The sequence below is a fragment of the Manacus candei genome, unplaced genomic scaffold, assembly GCF_025592945.1.
Source record: "Manacus candei isolate 608988 ecotype Guabito, Panama unplaced genomic scaffold, ASM2559294v1 h1tg000045l, whole genome shotgun sequence".
Taxonomy (NCBI): Eukaryota; Metazoa; Chordata; class Aves; order Passeriformes; family Pipridae; genus Manacus; species Manacus candei.
In genome coordinates, this window is record NW_026138093.1 from 9,119,880 (window position 1) to 9,141,358 (window position 21,479).

The following is a 21,479-nucleotide window of genomic DNA, read 5'->3' on the forward strand; positions in this document are numbered from 1 at the left end:
TTTAAGGGCTTTTTCGTCATAATTAGAATCTCTCTCAGAGAGAATTAAATAAAGGAGCGTTTGCACTGCCTCTTCTTTTGAAAGAGCAGACCCTGTTCTCCTTTCTTCAGCCGACTCACCTGACCAGGGCAGGATTTCTCTTGTACTGCTGCAGCTGTTTTCTCGCAGCGCCGGGGGACACGCCACCTCCAACGGCTGCTTCTCCCAACTCCTCCTGTTCGCCTCACGTCCCTCGGAACTCGGCGAAGAAGAAGTCCCTGCTACGGGCACCAGATATCGATGAGGAGGTACAGAGACAGAGCAACACGACCAATGTGATCAAAGCAATGTCCAGTTTATTATTTAAAGCAGTTAACTTTTATACAGTTTAGTTTGCTCAGGGTACATGCTCACAACAAGGTGATTGGACAGCTCAGTCTGTGCACGTGTCTCATGCTCTCAGTTTATTGGATCTGAGGCTCTGTCCGTGCGACCTGAAATCATCCTTGGCATAAAAAGCTCTTTCTAATTAATATGCTTTTAGGGGTGTTCCTAAATCTGCAGGTGTTTCATTATCTCCAGTTTCTCAAGGTTTTCTTACTATAAACATATTACGTTCTCAAACCTTATAATTAGACACACAGCTAACAAGTATAAATATCACATATTTTCACACAGTCTATAAGTATAAACAATACAGCTTGTCACTTCCATGGCAAGAAAGGCATACAGAGTGCAGGAAAAATTGTTCAGAGAAATCTCTCTGTTCTGGCGACACACATATGTCAAAATGAGCAGATACATTTATTGCATGTTAGCTCATTAACTATTAGTAATTATTAGTGCTACTGTTATTGCTGAAAGAGCAAAAATTCAAGAGTGCAGCTGGCTTTAAGTTATTGCATTCTTTAACAAGCTCTGCCTTAAAATCAAAGCACACCTAGTGATGGTCAGACAGATGTCTCTGCACTCCCAAAATGTTCAGACAATTTTTAGCTTGAATCCTCTCTCCCCTCACCCATAACACAAGAACTGCAGAAACTACAACACCTATTTCCTATGTCCTTATGCTCACATGTGCATATGCAGGTCACAATATACAGTCAAATCACAATTGCTATGGATATTATTAATGTGTCAAACTCTGGGGTTTATTAATTGAGACAGGGAAGCAGATATGTTTCTGAATGTTAGTTCTTTCTCTCTGTCCACACAATCCCACACACCTCAAGCCCTGCACTCACAGAATATATTGGCACTGATAGGGCTTCCCTTACCGGTGGGTCCGTTGGTGTGAGGTCAAGGTAGAGCTCTGGGCAAAGCTCTTCCCACACTCCCCACACTTGTAGGGCCTCTCCCCGGTGTGGATGCGCCGGTGCCTGACAAGGGTGGAGTTCTGGTTGAAGCCCTTCCCGCAGTCGGTGCAGCGGAAGGGCCTCTCATCCGTGTGCGTCCGCTCATGCGTGTAGAGATGGGAGCTGGTCATAAACCTCTTCCCACATTCCAAGCACTTGTAGGGCCGTTCCCCGGTGTGGAGGCGTTGGTGGGAGCGGAGGGTGGAGCTCTGCCTGAAGCTCTTCCCACATTCCCCACACGTGTAGGGCTGTTCCCCAGTGTGGATGTGCTGATGGGTGCGGAGGTTGGAGCTGTCACTGAAGCTCTTCCCACATTCCCCACACGTGTAGGGCCGTTCTCCAGTGTGGATGCGCTGGTGGCTGAGGAGATCAGAGCTGTCTCTGAAGCTCTTCCCACATTCCCTACACATGTAGGGCCGTTTCCCTGTGTGGAGCTGCTGGTGCCGGATCAGGTGGAAGCTGTTCCTGAAACTCTTCCCACATTCCAAGCACCTGAAGGGCTTCTTTCTCGTGGGATGTTGCCTTGGGACCACGACCTTGGAGTTCCTGCTCAAGCTCCGGCCGCCTTCCCGGCACAGGCTGGCTCTTTCCTCCTCAGAGCACCCTGGGATGGCTTTGGAGCCCCTCCTGCGGGGGGATCTCCGGCCCTTTTCCTCCCCGCTGCCTTCCTGCGCCGGGGAGCCCTTCAAAACGGCCTCTCCCACCAGGGTCTCACGGGGGGATTTGTCCTCCGGGCTCTCCCTCCTCAGCTCGGGGCCTGGGGCAGGAAGCAAGAAGGACAGGCAGGGGATTTGCCTCCGGCCCACAGGGAAGGCCAAGGACATCCCCCCAACTCCGGCCCCGGCAGGACGGCGGCGCCAGCGGGGTTGTCCTGCAGCCGGGGCCATGCTGGGCTGACAGAGCCAGCACAACACCCGCCCAAAGGGACACTGACTTCCTCCTCACCTGCCTGGGGGGCCCAAGGCATCTTCCTCTTCCTCGCAGCCTCCTCCTCCATCCGACCAAGCTTTGGGAAGGACAAATCCTGATGGGGGGGAAAACAAGGGCTGAGCGTGTTGGCTTGGGGGTTCCTCCTGCCCAAGTCCATCTCTAGAACTCACCGGGCATCCTGTGACCATAAAAACCTCCAAAACACTAAGATTCAGCCCAGAAATCCCAAACCAATATGATTCAGGTAAAAAACCTCTTAGAAATAGCGAGATGAACCTCCTCACAAACTGCAAAAAGTTAAATTTAAGAGAAAAAATACACAAAATATGAAGAGTCAACCCAAAAAAAGGTGTTTAATTGGGAGGATGAGGAGAGTGAGGTCACTTCATGAGAACTTGATTGAGTTGCAATATATTAATCAAAAGCTGTATTAATGTAGTATCATTTAAAACTCTCCAGGGCTGTTGCTCGAGGTTCTCTAGCCCCCTGCCAGCCCAGGGCTGTTTCTCCAAATCACCAAACCAAGTGTGCCAAACACCCTGGTTGGTCAGTGCCGGCTGGGGCAGCGGGCACTCGGTGAGGGGATGAGAAAACTGCACCCGGGGCTGGGCTGAAAGAGGCTTCAGCACCACTTCTGATGGCCCAGGGGCAGCATCTGGCTTCTCCCAAAATGAGACATGGCACTTGTTCCTCTGCAGGGAGTCAAGGGCAGGAGGGTGACTCCTGCTGCATGGATGGAATGGCAGAGGATCCCTTGGGTCCCCAGGGTGGATCAGCACTCTGGGATACAAACTGCCCTTGGGCTCAGGATGCAGCTGCCAGCACAGATTTCCCTGCAAAGTCTGCAGGGAGTCAAGCTCTGGAGAGCAGGTGTGCAGGAACCTAAGGGGATTATGGACAGGGGCCCAGCAGGGATAGCCAGGGCCTGCAGGGGAAGGCACAGGGACAACCTGGACCCCCACACTGCCACGGTTGTCTCTGCTCCTCCTTGCAGGCTCCGTGGCCAGGCACAGTTTGTGTTCCTGGGTGCCCACCATCTCAGCACTTGGAGCCGCTCAAATCAGCGCCCGCAGCTCTGCAGCAAAGCCCCAGCTCACCTGGCACACAGGGGATGGACACAGCACCTGCTCGGGGATGGGCTTTCACAGCTTTGTGCCTTCCCCACCACGGGGCTCTCCTTCCTCAGCAGCACCTCTGCCTTGCACTTATTCTCAGCCTCACCTCAGGGACAGCTCTGGGCTCACCTCCACGCCACTTCGCAGCCTCACCTCAGGGCCTGGGCTCAAGGACAGGAACCTGCAGGGAGGGGACATCAGGTGCAAGCTGAGGGCTGCCTGCTTGCACTGGCCTCTGGGCTTCTTTCTCCTTCTACAACCAGCCCAGAACCTCTTCTGCTTTTCTAACATTACACTGGCCACACTCTGCCTCCTCTTCAGCTCCCTGCCCATCCCCACTCCCAGCTCCCTTCCTGCCTGCCTGCTCTCCAGACACTCTGGCCCCAGCCCGGGGGGCTGACGGGGCTTCTTGTGGCCAAAGGGCAGGACCCGGCCCTTGGCCTGCTGGAACCTCATCCCCTTTGCAATCAGCCCATGGATCCAGCTGGGCCAGGTCCCTCTGCAGAGCCCTCCTGCCTTCCAGCACATCAACACACCCCCAGCTTGGGGTCACCTGCACATTTGCTGATGAAATGCCTGGTTCTGCAGCAGCTGCAGATGCTCAAGGGGCAGCAGGACCAAGTCAGGGGCCTGGGGGGGCCTGGGGGGCTTTGGGGTGTGGGAGGGTCCTGGGGGAGCTGGGGAGGGGCTTTGGGGATTGGGGGTACAAATCAGGACAGACCAGCACAGACCAGTACAGACCAGTACCTCCTCACTGCTCCCCAGATCTCTCCTGGAGCTGGGCCATGTTGTCCTGGGACACCTGAGCCCCCCCCAGTGCCCTCCCAGTACAGCCCAGTGCCCCCAGTACAGCCCACTGTGTTCCTGTCCCAGGGTGCTGGGTGATCCCTCTTTGAGGGTGGTTGGAATGGATTTGAGGGAGGGGCTGGGAAAGATTTGGGGGGACCTGGGGGGGTTGGATGGGGATTTGGGGGGGGTTGGGGGACTTCGGGTGCATTTGGGGGAGTTAAAACAGGTTTTGGGGCCATTGGGGCATCAAAGGGATCTGTGGGGGGAGGGGATTAAAGGGAAAATGGAGGTTAAGGGACATTTTGGGGGGGTTAAAGAGGCCTGGGGGGGAGAGGAGGGGCTGCAACAAGAGCAGGTGAGTCCTGAGACCCCCCCTGGTGTCCCCAAGACCCTCTTGGTGTCCCCAGTTCCCCCTTTGACACCCTGAGACCCCCCTGGTGTCTCCAATGTCCCCAGGGCCTCCCCAGCCCCAACTCCCCCCTTGACACCCCGAATTCCACTGTCCCCAAACTTAACCCCACTGTCCCCAAACCCCTGATGTCCCCAACCCTCCATCTCACCCCAGGAGCCCCCCTAGACCCTCTGACACCAAAAACGCCCCCCCACACTCACAGAAAGGCCAAGGGCATCTGGGGACATGTTGGGGACAACTGGGGGGCTTTGTGTAGCACTGGGTGATTACTGGGGGATACTGGGACACACTGGGGGGAACCAGGGAGCACTGGGAGGGACTGGGAAGTTACTGGGGGATTACCAGGACACAGCGAGGGAGACTGGGAGGTTACTGGGCCATACTGGGGGTTACTGGGTGCTCACTGGAGGATCACTGGGTCATCCTGGGGGGCAGTGGGAGGTCACTGGGACACACTGGGTGGTCACTGAGGGGGTTACTGGGCCATACTGAGGGTCACTGGGAGGTCACTGGGCTATACTGGGGGCACTGGGATCCCCTTAGTCAGTTCTGCTCCCCCAGGACTTTTGGGGGCACCCCCAGGACCCCTCCCCTGGGGGCTGCGAGATCCCCTGAACCTACTGCTGGGCTTTAGGGGACACCCGGGCCCCCCTTCCTTTGGGGTCTCTGTGTGCTGAGTTTTGGGGGTCTCTGGGGTTCGAGGGGGGAATTGGGATCCCCTTTCCCGGGGGTTGGTTTGCTGGGCTGGCAGAGGTGCTGTGGTGGGATGGGAAATGGCATCATAGGAGTTTTAGTTGGCCGTGGCCAGACAGGACTGACACGGAGACCCCCCCAAAATCCATGCAAACCCCCTGAAACCCCCTCAGAAATCCACCTTTGGACCCATCAAAACCTCTTCAAAAACACCCCAAATCCCCTCAGAGACCTCATCTCCCCTCCAGGACCCCCTAAACCAGTGACCTGCAAAACCCACCTGGGACCCCCAAGCCCCTTCAGGGACCTCAAAAACCCCATCAGGGACCCTCAAAACCATCTGGGACTCCCAAAATCCCCCTAGAAACCTTCAAAACTCCTTCAAAGACTCCCCCTCCCAAAGCCCCCAGGACCTCCCAATTCCCTCAGAGACTCCAAAACTCCCTCAGGGATTCCCAAACCCCTTCAAGGACCTTTAACCTCCCCCCCTAAGTCCCTTCGCGACACCAAAGCTCCTCAGAGCCCCCCAAAACCTCCTCAGGGACCTCTAAAAGCCCCTAAGGGACCACAAAACCACAGAACAGCAGAAGAGCTTTCTGTAAAGGAAGGGAGCAGAGAATCTGAGAAGGAGGAGACCAAGGAAAAACTGAAGCAAAGCAATAAAATCATCCTGGCCCTTGCAGTTTTTCCTTCACCTTTTTCTCACTTTTCCTTTTTTTAGGGTTCTTTTTTTTCGTTGGATGGTTTTGAATTTTTTTTTCCGAGGGACTTTCTCAGCAATCGAATCACCCTTCCGGGTTCTTGGGAGGCCCCCCGGGCCCCGCGGCCCCCGAGACGGTTCCAAGGCCCTGCGCTCTGACCCTCGGGAACCCCCGATCCGCCGCGCTAAACCCTCCCGAGCCCTCCAGCCTTTCCCCCCCAGCCGCGCTCCCCGCAGCCCCCGAGGGGATCCCCAGACCCCGCTCTCCCGCACCCCCCGCCCGCACTCAGAGCTCACCGACCGACCCGCCGCCATCACCGATTCCCGGCAGCCAACGCGGCAGGGCCGGGGGCGGGGCTGCGGGGGCGTGGCCGCGCGCTGATTGGCTGCGGCGGCGTTCTCTGAGCGCGGTGCGCGCGCAGCCGGGACTCGGTGATGGCGGCGGGGCCTGCGGTTCGCTCTGAGCGCTGTGAGTCCCCCGGGGGGCTCGGGAGGGTTTAGCGGGGGGGTGCGGGGATAACCGAGGAGGTTTTGAGGGGTCCCTGAGCGAGTTCGGTGTCCTGAGGGGACTCGGGGGGTGGTTGAAGGTTCCTGAAGGGGTTTGGGGGTCTCTGAGGGGGTTTTGGTTTCTGAGGAGATTTGGGCGGTGCCAGGTCGGCTCTGGGGGTCTCTGAGGAGGTTTGGGGGTCCTGGCGGGACCTTTTATGCAGTTTTGGGGTCTCTAGGGGGTTTACGGAGTCTTAGACGGTTTTGAGGGTCTCTGAGGGGGATTGGGGGTCCCTAAAGGGGACTGGGGGATCCCAGGTGGGTTTTGCGGGTCACTGAGAGGGTTTAGGGGGTGCTGGGTAGGGATGAGGTCTCTGAGGGCATTTGAGGGGACCTTGAGAAGGTTTTGATGTGTCGAGGGGGGATTTCAGGAGTTTTGCGGGCGTTTTGGGGGGTCCCATAAAGCCCAGCAGTGGGTCCAGGAGGTCCCCCAGCCCCAAGGGGAGGGGTCCTAGGGATGCCCCCCAAAATCCGGGGGGGGAAATGTACCACATCCGGGTAAGGGGATCCCAGTGCCCCCAGTATAGCCCAGTGACTTTCCAGTGACCCCTTCAGTGACCAGCCAGTGTGTCCCAGTGACCTCCCACTGCCCCCCAGTATGGCCCAGTGATCCCCCAGTGAGCACCCAGTAACCCCCAGTATGGCCCAGTAACCTCCCAGTGTCTCCCCGTATGTCCTGGTAATCCCCCAGTAACTCCCCAGTCCCTCCCAGTGCCCCCTGGTTCCCCCCAGTGTATCCCAGTATCCCCCAGTAATCACCCAGGGCCCTGCAAAGCCCCCCAGCTCTCCCCAATGTTTCCCCAGATGCCCTTGGCCTTTCTGTGAGTGTGGGGGGGTGTTTTTGTGGTCAGAGGGTCCGGGGGGGTTCCTGGGGTGAGATGGAGGGTTGGGGACATCAGGGATGGGGTTTGGGGACAGTGGAATTGGGGGTGTCAAGGGGGGAATTGGGCCCATGGGGAGGCCCTGGGGACATTGGAGACACCAGGGGGGTCTCGGGGTGTCAAGGGGGGAACTGGGGACAGCAAGAGGGTCTTGGGGACACCAGGGGGGGTCTCAGGACCCACCTGCTTCTGGTGCAGGCCCTTCTCTCCCCCCCAGGCCTCTTTAACACCCCCAAATGTCCCCTAACCTCCATTTTCCCTTTCATCTCCTCCTTCACAGATCCCTTTGATGCCCCAATGCCCCCAAAACCTGTTTTAACTCACGCAAATACCCCTAAAACCACTTCCAACCACCCCCAGATCCCCCCAAATCTCCCCCAGCCCTCTTTCAAATCCTTTCCAGCCCTCCTAAAGAGGGATCACCTGGCACCCTGGGACAGGAACACAGTGGGCTGTACTGGGGGCACTGGGCTGTACTGGGAGGGCACTGGGGGGGGGCTCAGGTGTCCCAGGACAAGGTGACCCAGCTCCAGGAGAGATCTGGGGAGCAGTGAGGGGGTACTGGTCTGTGCTGGTCTGTCCTGGTCTGTACCCCCAATCCCCAAAGCCCCTCCCCAGCTCCCACAGGGCCCTCCCACAACCCAAAGCCCCCCAGGCCCCTGACTTGGTCCTGCTGCCCCTTGAGCATCTGCAGCTCCTGCAGAACCAGGCATTTCTTTGCTCCCCACAGGGTCCTTCCCACACCCAGAATGGAATCTGGAGGCAGCAGGATGTGCACAGGGCTCCCATTTCCTACAGTGCAAAGGGGCTGCAGGGAATGATTCCCCTGCTCTTGCAAATCTGCCAAAACCTGCAGGGCACAGAAGGGGGAGCTTCAGGAATTTGCTGGCACTGGGAGTGGAGCTCACAGGGTATTGAGAGGAACATATCCCTCAAATACAATCTCTGTGCATACACAATATCTGTCTGGACAGACAGATAAAGCAATAATCAGATATATTCTGTATCTATGGCACATATTCTATAGAGTCCATCCTTAGGTGTTGTATGATAGATCTTTAAGATATTACAAACAATAAGCAATAATAAGGCAAGTGTCCTCCTTAGGGACACACACTTCAGAAGGGAACTTGCACTTGACCCCCCCCTCACTTCAGCTTCGAGCCACCCGGTGCCACAGAGGGGGACAGAGCTCCTGTGGAACATTCTATTCCACTGACACAGAGCAGGGAATAAACCCAAACTATTGCCTGGGTTTGTTCCCTGGGGGTCTCTGCAGCAGCAAGCACAGCCCCACACTGACTGCTCTGGGCTGTGCAGGCATTTGTGCTTCTGCCTGTCTCACACACACACAAAAGTCTGGTTAGTGCTGCCCTCAGGAAACCCCCCCAGCCTTGCTCCAGCTAAAGCTGTGGAATTTGTCTTTGTTTCCCTTGGGTTCAGGGTCAGGCTGTTCCTGTGTCCAGCCCAGAGGCTCAGAAAAGCATTTCTCCTGTCCCACTGCAATCTGCTGCTGCAGACAGGACCCAGGCACTGGTGGCACTGGGAGTGAACAGCAGAGTGTTTCCAGGGGCTCTCTGAAGGAACACAAGTGTCCAAAGAAACCAGCACAAGTGTCCACAGAAGTCCCAGTCCTTCATCCCTGAATGAGCTTGTTCAGCCCAGGAAAAACTGTCTAAGTTTTACTTCCATGGAAGGAGGTTTTTCCCACTTTAACACCGGTTTAGTTCCAAACTGGTTTCTTCGTTTCTTCCTCCCAATTTCCCTGAAGGACACTGACAGGGCCCATGGACACTGACAGGGATCACACAGTTTGTCTCTTGGCCATACAGCTCCTGCTGTTTGGTAGCACAGGAGAGGTTAATTAGAGCCCAGGCTCCAATACCAGGGTGTCCCTTGAAGATGAGCTTGAAATCAAATGACTGTCATGTTGGGGGGTTAAATTCAGTCCCCACCAGCTTTTTTTGGACTGTATCTTCATATTTTGGAGTATTTTCTGGCTGAATCTCAACTTTTTGCAGTTTAGGGTGGCGAGGGTCTTCTTGCTATTTCTAAGAGGGTTTTTGCCTGAATCTCCTTGACTTGGATTTTTCTTTAGGCTGAATCTTGGTGGTTTGGAGGTTTTTATGGTCACAGGATACCCGGTGAGTTCTAGAGATGGACTTGGGCAGGAGGAACCCCCAAGCCAACATGCTCAGCCCTTGTTTTCCCCCCATCAGGATTTGTCCTTCCCAAAGCTTGGGCGGATGGAGGAGGAGGCTGCGAGGAAGAGGAAGATGCCTTGGGCCCCCCAGGCAGGTGAGGAGGAAGTCAGTGTCCCTTTGGGCGGGTGTTGTGCTGGCTCTGTCAGCCCAGCATGGCCCCGGCTGCAGGACAACCCCGCTGGCGCCGCCGTCCTGCCGGGGCTGGAGTTGGGGGGATGTCCTTGGCCTTCCCTGTGGGCCGGAGGCAAATCCCCTGCCTGTCCTTCTTGCTTCCTGCCCCAGGCCCCGAGCTGAGGACGGAGAGCGCGGAGGACAAATCCCCCCGTGAGACCCTGGTGGGAGAGGCCGTTTTGAAGGGCTCCCCGGCGCAGGAAGGCAGCGGGGAGGAAAAGGGCCGGAGATCCCCCCGCAGGAGGGGCTCCAAAGCCAGCCCAGGGTGCTCTGAGGAGGAAAGAGCCAGCCTGTGCTGGGAAGGCGGCCGGAGCTTGAGGGGGAGCTCCGACTTGGTGGTCCCTGAGCAGCCTCCCAGCAGGGAGAAACCCTTCAGGTGTTTGGAATGTGGGAAGAGCTTCAGGAAGAGCAGAGATCTGCTCCGCCACCAGCACATCCACACGGGGGAACGACCCTACCCATGTAGGGAATGTGGGAAGAGCTTCAGGACCAACTCCAACCTGATCCAACACCAGCGAATCCACACTGGGGAACGTCCCTACAAGTGCTCGGAATGTGGGAAGAGCTTCAGCCAGAGCTCCAGCCTCCACACTCACCAGCTCATCCACACTGGGGAACGGCCCTACAAGTGCTTGGAATGTGGGAAGAGGTTTCGGACCAGCGGGAATCTCCTCCTGCACCAGCGGACGCACACGGATGAGAGGCCCTTCCGCTGCACCGACTGCGGGAAGGGCTTCAAGCGGAACTCCCATCTGGTCACCCACCAGCGCATCCACACCGGGGAGAGGCCCTACAAGTGTGGGGAGTGTGGGAAGAGCTTCACCTACAGCTTTTCCTTGACCAAACACCAACAGACCCACCAGTAAGGGAAGCCCCACCAGTGCCTCGACTGCGGGAAGAGCTTCGGCCGTAGGACTGACACACAAAAAAGGTTTCAAAAGGTCTTCAGGATTTTGAGTATCTGCACTCCAACTTCAGTTTATTCTTTTGAATATGTGTAAGTTTAACCTCATTTTAGTCCGAAAGCCAAATTCACCACTACCCCATTCCCTGATAACCGTGGGCTGGTTCTGACAAGTGAGGCAGAAATTACCCACTGCCCAGCAAAAACCAGTGGGGCCAGCCAGTGGTCTCTGCCCTGGCAGCCCAGTTTCCCCAGTCTCATCTCAAAATGACCAGTTACACTGAAGCAAAGAGCACTGGAACCAGTGCAACAAGCCCCAGTCTGACTTTCACACCTGCCCACGTGTCCGGTTTTCTGCTGCTCTACAGACTTCCTTGTTTAAAATACAATGGAAAAATAAACAGGTTTTGGGGTTGTTTTGGTTTTGGGCTCGGGTTTTTTTCCCCCCCACACTGTTCTCATTAACCTAATTTCAAATCTATTTTGGTGTTTGAAGATGAATTAAAATTTTGAATGATTTTTAATGTTAATGCCTTGACCAAAGTATCAAAACATGAAAAATAAAAAGAAAAATACTACAAAGCTGTCCATTTTTGTCACAATCAAACACTCAGAAGTACTAACATAAGCACAGTGAAAAACCCATAAATAAGACCATTAAAATAATTTTAATATTTATATATTATTATATTTTTACTAAGCTTAACATAAGGAAATTTAATTCCTTACATCAGCTTTCCCCACCTCTCAAAAAGGTATTTTAGTTACATCTTAGTCACCCTTGAAAGGCTCTTTCCAGTTGGGTTGGCCTCTGCCTTAGACACTCATGAGATCTACCAAAACCAACTTAAGGGCAAATTTCCCCACCAGGTTCAACTGCATTGGTTGTACCAAAAACTTTGCAAGTAACCCCACAACTTTCATCTTAAACTCTTCTCTCAACCTTGTAAAATAATTAGCAGTAAACAGACCTGATAATGTGTTATAATTAAGGACATGTTCTTGTTATCAAAGTTATTCATACAGCAAAAAGATGCCACAGGAATGGCCAAAATATTAATAGCAACTTCTACACTTTGGAAATCTACATTTGGTTTTAAAGATTTCACAGTGGTTGTTTCCTTAGGAATTCAGGCACATTTTACTAACAAGTTTCAATAAAGTTACAGAAACATCTTCCTCCACCAAGACACATGCAGTGATCCTAACCTGAGGTAGGCACTGAAAAGCCCAATTTTTTTCTTAGCTGTCACGAGTCTTTCATTCCTTCTGCCACATCAATTAGGCATCAGCCCATTTTTCAAGCTGCTGTTCTCTACCAGCTCCTGCTTTGGTTTCCAAGCCCAGTATTTTGGCCACGATAAAATCAGGGACCTGGGCAGTCATGTCAGAATGACAAAGAGTACTGACCCTCCCTGCCAAGGGAGACAAACCATTCCCAACCTCGACCAAAGATTCAAGGCAACGATTCTGAAACAAAATGTACAAAGTTTTTCTCTTCAGTTTTTTTGCTGCAATTCTCTGTTGCTCTATTAAAAGACCACAGCAGTGAAAGACAAGGCCTGATGGCCAAACCCAGGGCTTCAGCCACTTGAGGTCTATTGAAACCTTCTGTTCCTCAAGTGGGAGACTGAAATCCAGCACAACTTTCCTTCTGTGCATCTGAGGAGGTACCAAGGGAAGAGGAGAATTTAAAGGAATAATTTTTATGTATTTGAGGCCGTGTTTTAATGTAAGTAGATTCTGAGAGAGCACAAAGGAAGCAGTTTGCTCACACATAACTTTTATGGCTGATTTCACACAGTCCAAATTCACAGCGAAAAGGAAGTTCCTGAGTTGTTTCAGGGTTTTCGGTGTTTATACATTTATTTATTTATTTTTTATATTTAAGGCCTAGGAATTCGAATTTATATTTGGGTACCATTTTATTCAAACATTTATTTTATTTAAACATTTTTTACGTATTTATATTTTTTATATATTTAAGGCATAGGAATTTGAATTTATATTTGGATAACATTTCAAGATCCACACATTTGGATGCTTTTGCAATTGATTTTTGAAGCAACTTCTTTTGTAGACAACTGTTTCACTAAGTAAATTAAGGCTTTCACATTCAGCCCCTTCCTTTAGGTAAGGATTAGAAACCAGAAAAGGAGGGAAGAATTACTCGGGGTTTAACTGAAAGGCCAAAGTCCTACCCAAGAAACCAGATGTGACAACAGCTCATTTACAACCCAGTGAGAAAACAAACAAAAATGCACACAGAAAGATTCAGGAGTCATGTGAAGATGAATATAAAAATGGAACATGAGTCACATGTTTTAGAGATTCGAGCAGATGACTGGGGGCTAGAAAGGCGTCAGTGGATGGCACAGGAAGAGTTTTGAGGAAGAGCTGGAAGGAGAAACGTGGCAAGAAATCTGCTGTTCTACACAGACCTGCAGTGGGAAAAACAGTTTAAGACTTCTGAAGGAACAAAGTAATAAAACTCACAGAGCCCAGGAGCAGAAGAGATTCAATACTTGCCAAAAAGCATCAAAACTAAGCTCATGGACACGCATTAAAAACTGAATTCCTCCAATTCATGAATTCCACTTTTTTGCTTCAGGACTGAACTCGGTGATAAAACTGGTCCAAAGTCACAAAATGTGGCAGGGACAACAAAAGGTCAAGACCAAATTCCTTTTAGTTAAGGAAAACTGGAAAAGATTCTGTTCCCGTATTCATCCAGTAGAGATGAATAATTTTTTAATTATTAATTATTAATTTTAATTTTTCTACTCAAGCCTGCCAATGTGTTTTTTGACTATATGAGGAATGATCTGAAGTCTATCAGCTCGCAGTTTAATTTAAAAAAACCCAAAACCAAACAAATAAAAAACTGTACTAGCTTTACATATCATTTTGTGCAAAGCCAGACCTTTGATTGGGTGTTTTTAAGAAACTAAAAAGTAAATGTTATTAGGAAGAACAACTTACCAGTCCTTTGACCAAGAGCAGCTATTTTGCTTACAGTGAGCAAATCAATTCCTCCACACATCTGTAGGGAAAATGGGATACTAATACACTTGAATTAAAATTAAAAATAATAAAGAAATCCTAATAATTTAAAATTAAAAATAATAAAGAAATCTTAATAAATTAAAATTAAAAATAATAAAGAAATCCTAATAATTTAAAATTAAAAAGAATAAAGAAATCCTAATAAATTAAAATTAAAAATAATTAAGGAATCCTAATAAATTAAAATTTAAAATAATAAAGAAATCCTAAGGACCAAGCATTAGACTGTGAGTATTACACAAGTCCCATCCCTGAATGAAAAAAAAACCAAACAAACAAGCATTAGAGATGACAGCATATGCTACAAAAGACATTTTATAAAAAGCTTTCAAGTATCACCAGGGAATGTGTTATCAAAGAACCTGTGCAAACCAGCCAAGAAATTCAGGCCCCGTCCTGTACACAAATCCCTTGAGAAATTACCACCAGACAAACACAGATAACCATATATTGCTCTTACAAGAAAAGACAGCTCCAAAGAGCTCAGAAAAGTAAACAAGGGACAGGTAAAACTGCCTTTATTGTAATGCCTGTTCAGCACAAACAGCATCAGGGCAATCCAGGAAAGGTGCAGACCATTATGACGGAAGTGCTCAATTTTGTATTTAGCATGGAACATGCAGGTCAGCCAAGATCTGCTCCTGACACTGCGGGGTTTAATTTTAATCTTTAATTTTGCTGTTTTTTGAAGAGCAGGTCAGTTAAAAGTTGCAGCTTTAGACATTTCAGGATTTAACATCAGGAACACAAGTCTTGGGTCTCACAGGCTCAGTCCCCTCATTATCCTCAGGCTGGTCTTGCCTTCATTGTCACAGACTGTGCAATATCTCAACTCCCTCCTCCCGCCGCCGGCACAACATGGCCGCCCGCTCACTGCTCAGGGAGAGGCGGGAGCGGCCACCGCCCCCTTCCACTGCCACCAGGCCGGGCCGAGCCCACCTCCGCCCGCCCCAGCCCAGCCCCGACCCTGCTCGGGCCGACACCACCTTCTCTGCCAGACCCTTCTCCAGACATCTCTTCGTACCCTCGCCTGCCTGCACGGCGAGGTTCAGCCCCCCGAGGTGGCTGCTGGCGCCCCGCATCTCGCTTGCTGCCATTCCACAAGCAACACCTCTGTTCTCATCAGCCCTTGACGTGGCCTGGCCCAGGGGGAGCTCACCCACCAGGCTCACCACAGAGAGCGGGGCCACAAACCCCTCTCCTCTGATCCGAGTACACACCCTGTGTTGGGCACCCTCAGCTCCTGAGGGACGGAGCCACAACAACCCCACACCCGCCCCTCTGCCACATCAGTCCCAGCCCTCGTTACCGCTGCTCAGAAACAGCACAGACACCTAAAGAAAACTAGGTGTCCTACTTTTTTTAGCCAACGCCATAGAGACTGCCTGGCATGCCAGTGTCACCAGGACACTGTCTCCTATTTTGACTACAGCCATGGAAACCACTTCAGGTATCAGCAGGATGGAAGGGCATCCCCCCCATTCCTCATCACTGCCATCAGTGCTGTCCCCAGCCCCAGCTATGGTGTTCCTGTGCCAGAAGCACACCCAGCAAACATGACTAGAATTAATATTTACATACTTCAGCAGTCACTGTAAATTATATACATGCCTTTGCCTTCTTTCATTTGCCCAGCTTACTCCATTAAAACCAGAAATTTTCCCATTCTTCCTTTTTCATACTAACAATGTGAGTAGTTATGGCAGAATTTAACCAACAATGTTCCAAGTGATTATGGAAGGTCTCAGGAGCCAATCTGGCTCTTGAAATCACACAGCTGGACTTTTAGCAGTGCTCTCCTGAGCTGGGTCCTGGAAAAGCCTCAGGGAGGTGGTCAGCTGAAAAGAATCAATCACTATGACTGAGCCAAGAGCTGTATTTCCTTTGAAACTACAGAGAAAAGCTGACCTCGTGTATAGGATAGCAGGGGATATCTACTGCTTGTAGACAGTGGGACAAGGTGTTACCATTTCAAAGACGAGATGGTGGGGGCCCACATAAAGGTACTCCCTTTACAAAAAAAACCACTCGCACCCAATGTTATGCCTCCAACGCTCCTTTATTTTTTTGGAACAGTGTGTCTACTAATAAAGATTTGTGGGCTTTGGGGTTTTAGGGTCAACGTAGCATAATTTTCTGCATCGTTGGGGCCCGTTGCTAGGGGCTGGTTCCACATCCACAAGTGCTGGAACACTGCTAGGCGTCAGGTGGTGTGTCACAGGGGGGCCCTTTGTGACATCCCATCACAGCACACGTGGTCAGCACAGCCCCAGTGCCAGCACCATTGTCCGGCAGGACAGCGACGTGACAGGACGGGAGCACGGAGCTGGCGAGGATCTTCTGAGCACAGCTCCAGGCTTTCCCTGTTGACTCGTAGTGCGACGGTTTTTCCGTGAAGATTCCCACTTCCCCTTTCCCTACTTCTAGTAGTTTTCTAGAAAACTACTTCTACTACTTCTAGTAGTTTTCTAGTAGGATGGAGCAGACACCCCCCAGCAAGCCCAGGGTGGCCTGGGCGGAGGAGGGTGCTGCCCAGAAAAGCGGCTCTCCAGAAGAGCCCCATGAGGTGACCTGGGAGGAGGAGGCTGCTGCCCAGAAAAGCTGGTCTGCAGCAGAACTCTCCCAGTGGATCCTGGTGAACCCACCGCAGATGGGGACGGGTGAGTGAGGGGACTGGGCAGGGCTGGGGCTCTGCAGCGCATCCTGCAATGATCCTCCCTGCTCTATCCCTCTCTTAGATGTCAGCTTGTTCCCCCTGTCCAGAGAAGAACAGGAAGTGGTGGACTCCATCCAGGCCCTTGACAGCCCCAAAGAGGTAAGTGTGGCCAGTTGGACGGCAGCTGTGCCAGCATCTAAGGCAGGGGCTCTGCTGCTGGGCTGCTGGAGGGGTGCTGGCTGGGCAGAGCTGCTGCTCCCGCAGGCCACTGCCCCTCAGGGCTCCAGTCTCGCTGGCCACGTTTCCCCCTCTCATGCTCCCTGTTTGTCTCTGTCCTCCGGCTGCCAGAATCTGGTCCACAAGACCAGCTTTCTTCAGAAAGTTGTGCGCCTGTGCAGAAGCACCACTGGCAGTGGCTCATCCCAGCGCTTGGTCCACTTCTGCCGCAGATATGAGGTGGTCGAGAGGATTCAGGTGAGGGGACGCTCGGTGCTCTGGGGAAGGGGGCAAGGCCCCTGGCTCTGGCACCCTGTGAGGGCTAGGCTCTGGTGGCACTGGGTGCTGGCAGCTGCCGGGTCCCAGCTGCGTTGTGCTCTGCAGATGCTGCTGGACGCTGAGTCCTGTATCAACGAGCGTGCCGAGGACGACCGCGACAGGGATCTGATCCAGCAGATGAACCACCGCGAGCGGGAGATGAAGCACACAGAAGTGCGGAAGCTCGCCCTCTTTGCCATTGAAAGATTGAGGTACCCGCTCATCACTGCCAGGGACCCCTTCCCCAGAGGACCTCCGCCCCCTGCACAAGGCCTGGAGGCGCTTCCCCCGGCACCATTGTCCACTTGGGCCCTTCCTCTTTGCAGCGCGGTGAACGAGGTGCTGGAGGGCAAAACGAGAAGGCTTCTAGAAGCCTGCTTCAGAGCTGTCCTCTTCCTTCCTAAATGGGACACCTATGTATGGGATGGATATGAGCGCAGGAATCAGGTAAGTGCTGGCTGAGCTCCAGGAGCCACCAGTCCCTCTGGGCAGCTCTCTGGCCATCCTGCGTGTCACGTAAGATACGCAGGGATCCCCAGAAATGCCAAGGCAGTGGAAAGAATGCAGAAAGTTTATTTAGAAGGACAGAACCCGAGAAACATAAGAGTGTGGTTTGCGCACCAGGCCTCAGGGAGAAAAAGGCACCTCCTGTTTTCTCCTTCCAGTTTTTATTCTCTCTGCTCCCTGATCTCTCTCCGCTGGAATGCAAAGGCCTGTGGCATCTGCTGTCTGCTCACAGTAGACTGCCTGCTTTTAGGTCTCTCCTGGGCAGCGTGGGTGGCTCTCCTTCCTGGCACTGGGAGATCAGGTGCATCTCCTGGGGGTGAAGAATCACTGCCAGCGCTCTCTGTCCTCCTTGCAGACCCTGCAAGCCCTGGACCCCATGCTGACGGCAATCGTGCAGAACACTCCTCCCTCCAGACTGGGCGAGGAGCTGCAGAACATCTTGCAGGTCTGGCCTGTGCAAAGAGTGGCAGTCCCGGGGCTGTTCCTCACCCTGTGGGGCAGGGGTTGCCCACTCCTGGGTGGGTGGTCTCCAGACAAGTGCCACGGTGGCAGAGCACGCTGTGGGGACAGTGCCCTCCTCCTGTGTCACCAGGCTCTTCTGGAGCACAGAGAGTGGCACCTGCCTTCCTGCCTGGCCCATAAGGGAGCCCAGGGGCAGGAGCCCTGCTCCAGGCTTTGCTGGGGCTCAGAGGAAGCCTTGAGGGACAGTGCAAGTCCCACCCAGGAACCGAGCTGCTGCTGCTGCTGCTGCTGCTGCTGGAGCGGGTGTCTGCTCCGGGGGCTCACCAGCAGCTCCTCTTTGCTCAGGTGCTGGTGGACTTTGCCAGATATGATATTGTCACCGTGTGGGAAGAAGCCATGGAGAGGATTTACACGCTGTGCAGATGGTTGAACAGCTATTCCCAACGGCAGGTAAGGCCCAGGAAGCCTCCAGCCAGGCTGTGCCCCTGCCCTGCCGCTCTCCCTGCCAGGGCTGCTGCCCAGCTGAGGGCTCCAGGAGACAGGGCCACAGGGTCCTGCAAAGCCTGCACTCCCCAGGGATTCAGCCCTGGGCACATTCTCAGGTATGGGGCCCTGGCACCAGCTGCCTGCCCTCAACCCTGCTGCTCTTCTTCCTCCCTCCCTCCGTCCCATGGGACCTCCTGAAACAAAAAGAAGTCCACTGTCATCGAGATCCCATTCCTTGGACAGCTGCTGGGATTTGTCCTCCTTCAACCATTCTCAGGACGTCGGGCAACTGTTGCGCACCTCAGCGAATTCATCTGTAAGCAAAAAGCTAAGGGGGATTGTGGTGGCCTTCGTCCCTCTGCACACAGACATCACCTCCCAGCTCTGCTTCTCTGCTTGACCACCTTTGCCCCTCCAGCTGCTCCCCGCAGCATCCCAGCTCTCTTTTGCTGTACAAGTGGAGTGCTCTCCTCAAGTCTTGCACCTGTTCTCTGCTGCTCTCCTTCCCCGCTCCTTTCACCATCTTCAACCCTGCCTGTTTGTGGAGCCCACTCTGACCCCCTCCCTCCACAATCTCCTTCTGACCTGCCATCTCCCAAGCAGATCTTGGGCTGCTTTGGAAAGCCTGATGGCAAAGCTGCTCTCCCTGACTTGCACGTCTGCCCTGCTCTTTAGGCAGGACCAGGCTAAGGGACAAACGATACACGCGCCACGTGGAAGGTGAAATCACCTGCTTCTGCAGGACTCTCGGAAAAAAGTGCGGTATCAAGGTAATGAGCTCCCCCGTTGCTGAGACTCTTGTCTGTGCCATCGGCAGGGCACTCCTGTGAGCCAAAGGCACCCGGAATCAGTGGGGCTGACAGGGCCTCAGCGTCCCTGATGAGAGGGTTCCTGCTGTCCCCAAGCAGGGACTGTCTGAGGGCGGCACTCTGCTGGTGTCCCAGCAGCAGCTGCAGCTCTCCTGCCCAGCAGTGAGCCCTGGTCCTGTGCAGGGCCAGCACCCCGTGAGCATGAGCCCAGCCCTCCTGCCTCAGCCTAAGGACCCTCTGCTCTTGTCCTCCCCCACACAGTGACTGTGGGCACTGCTGCCAGCACTGCTGGGCACCTGTGGCCAGGGCTGCTCTCGCTGCCCAGCTGAGCAGCACCAGCAGGGGCCTTGGGGTGACATCTTTGCTCTCCTCCTTCCTGCCGCAGCCCTTCGAAAGATACCTCACGCGCTCGGAGAGGACGCACATCGTCCTTGAAACCCTGGAGCAGAAAGATGCACAGAATTATCAATGGATACCTGGAGAGACTCGTCCATGGGTTGAACCATTTGGGTGGAACCTTTACAGAGGGTGCAGGACCATAGCAGAAAAGATTTTGTGGCTGGCCACGGATGACCCGTGCTTCTTCCTGACGGATGTAAGTGGCCTGTGGCTGGATTGCCCTGCCCTTCAGCCCTAGAAGGCCTTGTTCCTCTCTCCATCCCTCCCTGCCAAACCCAGGTGTCTCAGGCACCTGAAGGCATCTGAAGGCAGCAGAGTGGTATGGAAAGGGCAGCTGAGGCTGCACTACCGTGGCAGCACTCTCCTCACCTCTGTCCCCTTCAGGTACCAAAGATTTTGAGCTTCCTGTATGAAAGACTGCCAGGTGTGAAGTGTGAACTTGTGCAGGAGTGCTTCCACTCCCTGCTTCTGCTGCTAGCGCACTTTTTCCCAAGGAAGGTAGTCGCCACACTGCTGAGCATCGCTCCACAAGGAGACAGGTACTGGCCCTGAAAAGCCTGAGGGTTTGTTGGCTGTGGGGAGGTGGAGCCTGAGACTCTCTGGCTCCCAGAGCCAAGGAATGATGGAGGACAGCCCTGAGGAGAGGGGTTCTCCATCCCACCAAGCTTTCCAGCCCTGCTGGGTTGTCCAGGCCTGCAGCAGACAAAGCTGGCCCAGCCAGCCCAGAGCCACCCTGCTGCTCCCAGCCTAGAGGGGAACACCAGCTCAGTGCCCTGCTGCCTGCCCAGGCAGGGCCCCAGGAACCTGGGCTGGGCCAGCCACGCTGCACTCCAGGCTGCCCTGCTGACACAGAGCTCTGCCTTGCAGTGTGGCCAGGCAAATGTGGCAGAGCATCTTCTCAGAGCCCGAGATTGGAGACAAGATATTATGGCCATTCGCTGTCATGCTCTGGGTCGACTGGTGGCCCTGCAGTCTAAGCGCTTCTTCTTCAGAAAGCAGCTCCACCTCTGACTTGGCTGTGAGTGACCAGAAAAGGACTTGATCCCCTGCCACGAGCCCTGCAGACTCTGCCAGGCTCTCACTACTGTGCTTGCTTCTACAGCCATTGCCCAGTGGCACTAGCGTGAAGTTTGAGTGGGAGGACAAGGACAAAGACTTTGAATACCTTCAGAATGACAACTTTGATATCGATGAGGAGCTTCCAACCCTCCCAGCCTCCCAGGTGCTCGAAGGCCTCGTCGTGCTGTGCGAGACACCTGAGCTGGGGAGCAGGGTGGTGTCAGGGACAGCCATGGTGGCATCCAGGGCTCTGGGGCTGTGGGTAAGGCGGTGGCTTGGCGTGGGCTGGGAGGCAGGTGTTAGAGGAAGTGCTGCCAACTGCCCTGATGCCATGTTGGGGCCTGGTGGCTGCCTGGGGAGCTTTCCAGGCATGGATCTTATCACAGAAAAGAAACTCTGTCCTTCATACAGGCAGGAAAACTGGAGTTCCTGGTGCCACACATGATGGAGCTCCTGTGGGTTGGCAGAGAAGACCTCAAGACAAAGGTCATTATGATCCTGAAAAGACTGATAAATCAAAACCTGGAGAAGAAAAAGGCCAGCCCCATGGATGAGTATTTGGTGGAGAACCTGCCGCGCTTCTTTGACATGGTAAGGCTGATGTGGGAGTGTGAGCCCTGAGATGGGCACTGGGCAGTGAGAGCTGCCCTGCACCCAACCCTGTCAGCAGCTCTGGCAGCAGGCTCTGCTCCCCTGGGCTCTGGTGGCTTCTGGGCCTTGCAGCCCAGTGCAACTTGTCCCTGCTCTGCAATCTGAGCCCAGGGCATCTCCCTCAGCCACCATCCCCATCCCCTTTCACTGTGGGCAGGGGGCTGCTGTTTC

The 21,479-nt window shown here is 53.5% G+C and overlaps 1 protein-coding gene and 1 pseudogene across 1 annotated transcript in view; one reads left to right on the top strand and one right to left on the bottom strand.

Annotated features, from left to right (window-relative positions):
- Positions 1-315: 315 nt before the first annotated feature.
- LOC127474822 (zinc finger protein 11-like) overlaps positions 316-21,479 on the bottom strand; it is a 705,018-nt gene continuing 683,854 nt past the window's right edge. The window contains exon 8 of the mRNA XM_051796126.1: positions 316-1,826. Coding sequence (XP_051652086.1) covers positions 1,253-1,826 — 574 coding nt within the window. The 3' untranslated portion in view covers positions 316-1,252. The remainder of the gene's footprint in view (positions 1,827-21,479) is intronic.
- LOC127474826 (zinc finger protein 850-like) overlaps positions 9,716-21,479 on the top strand; it is a 172,478-nt pseudogene continuing 160,714 nt past the window's right edge.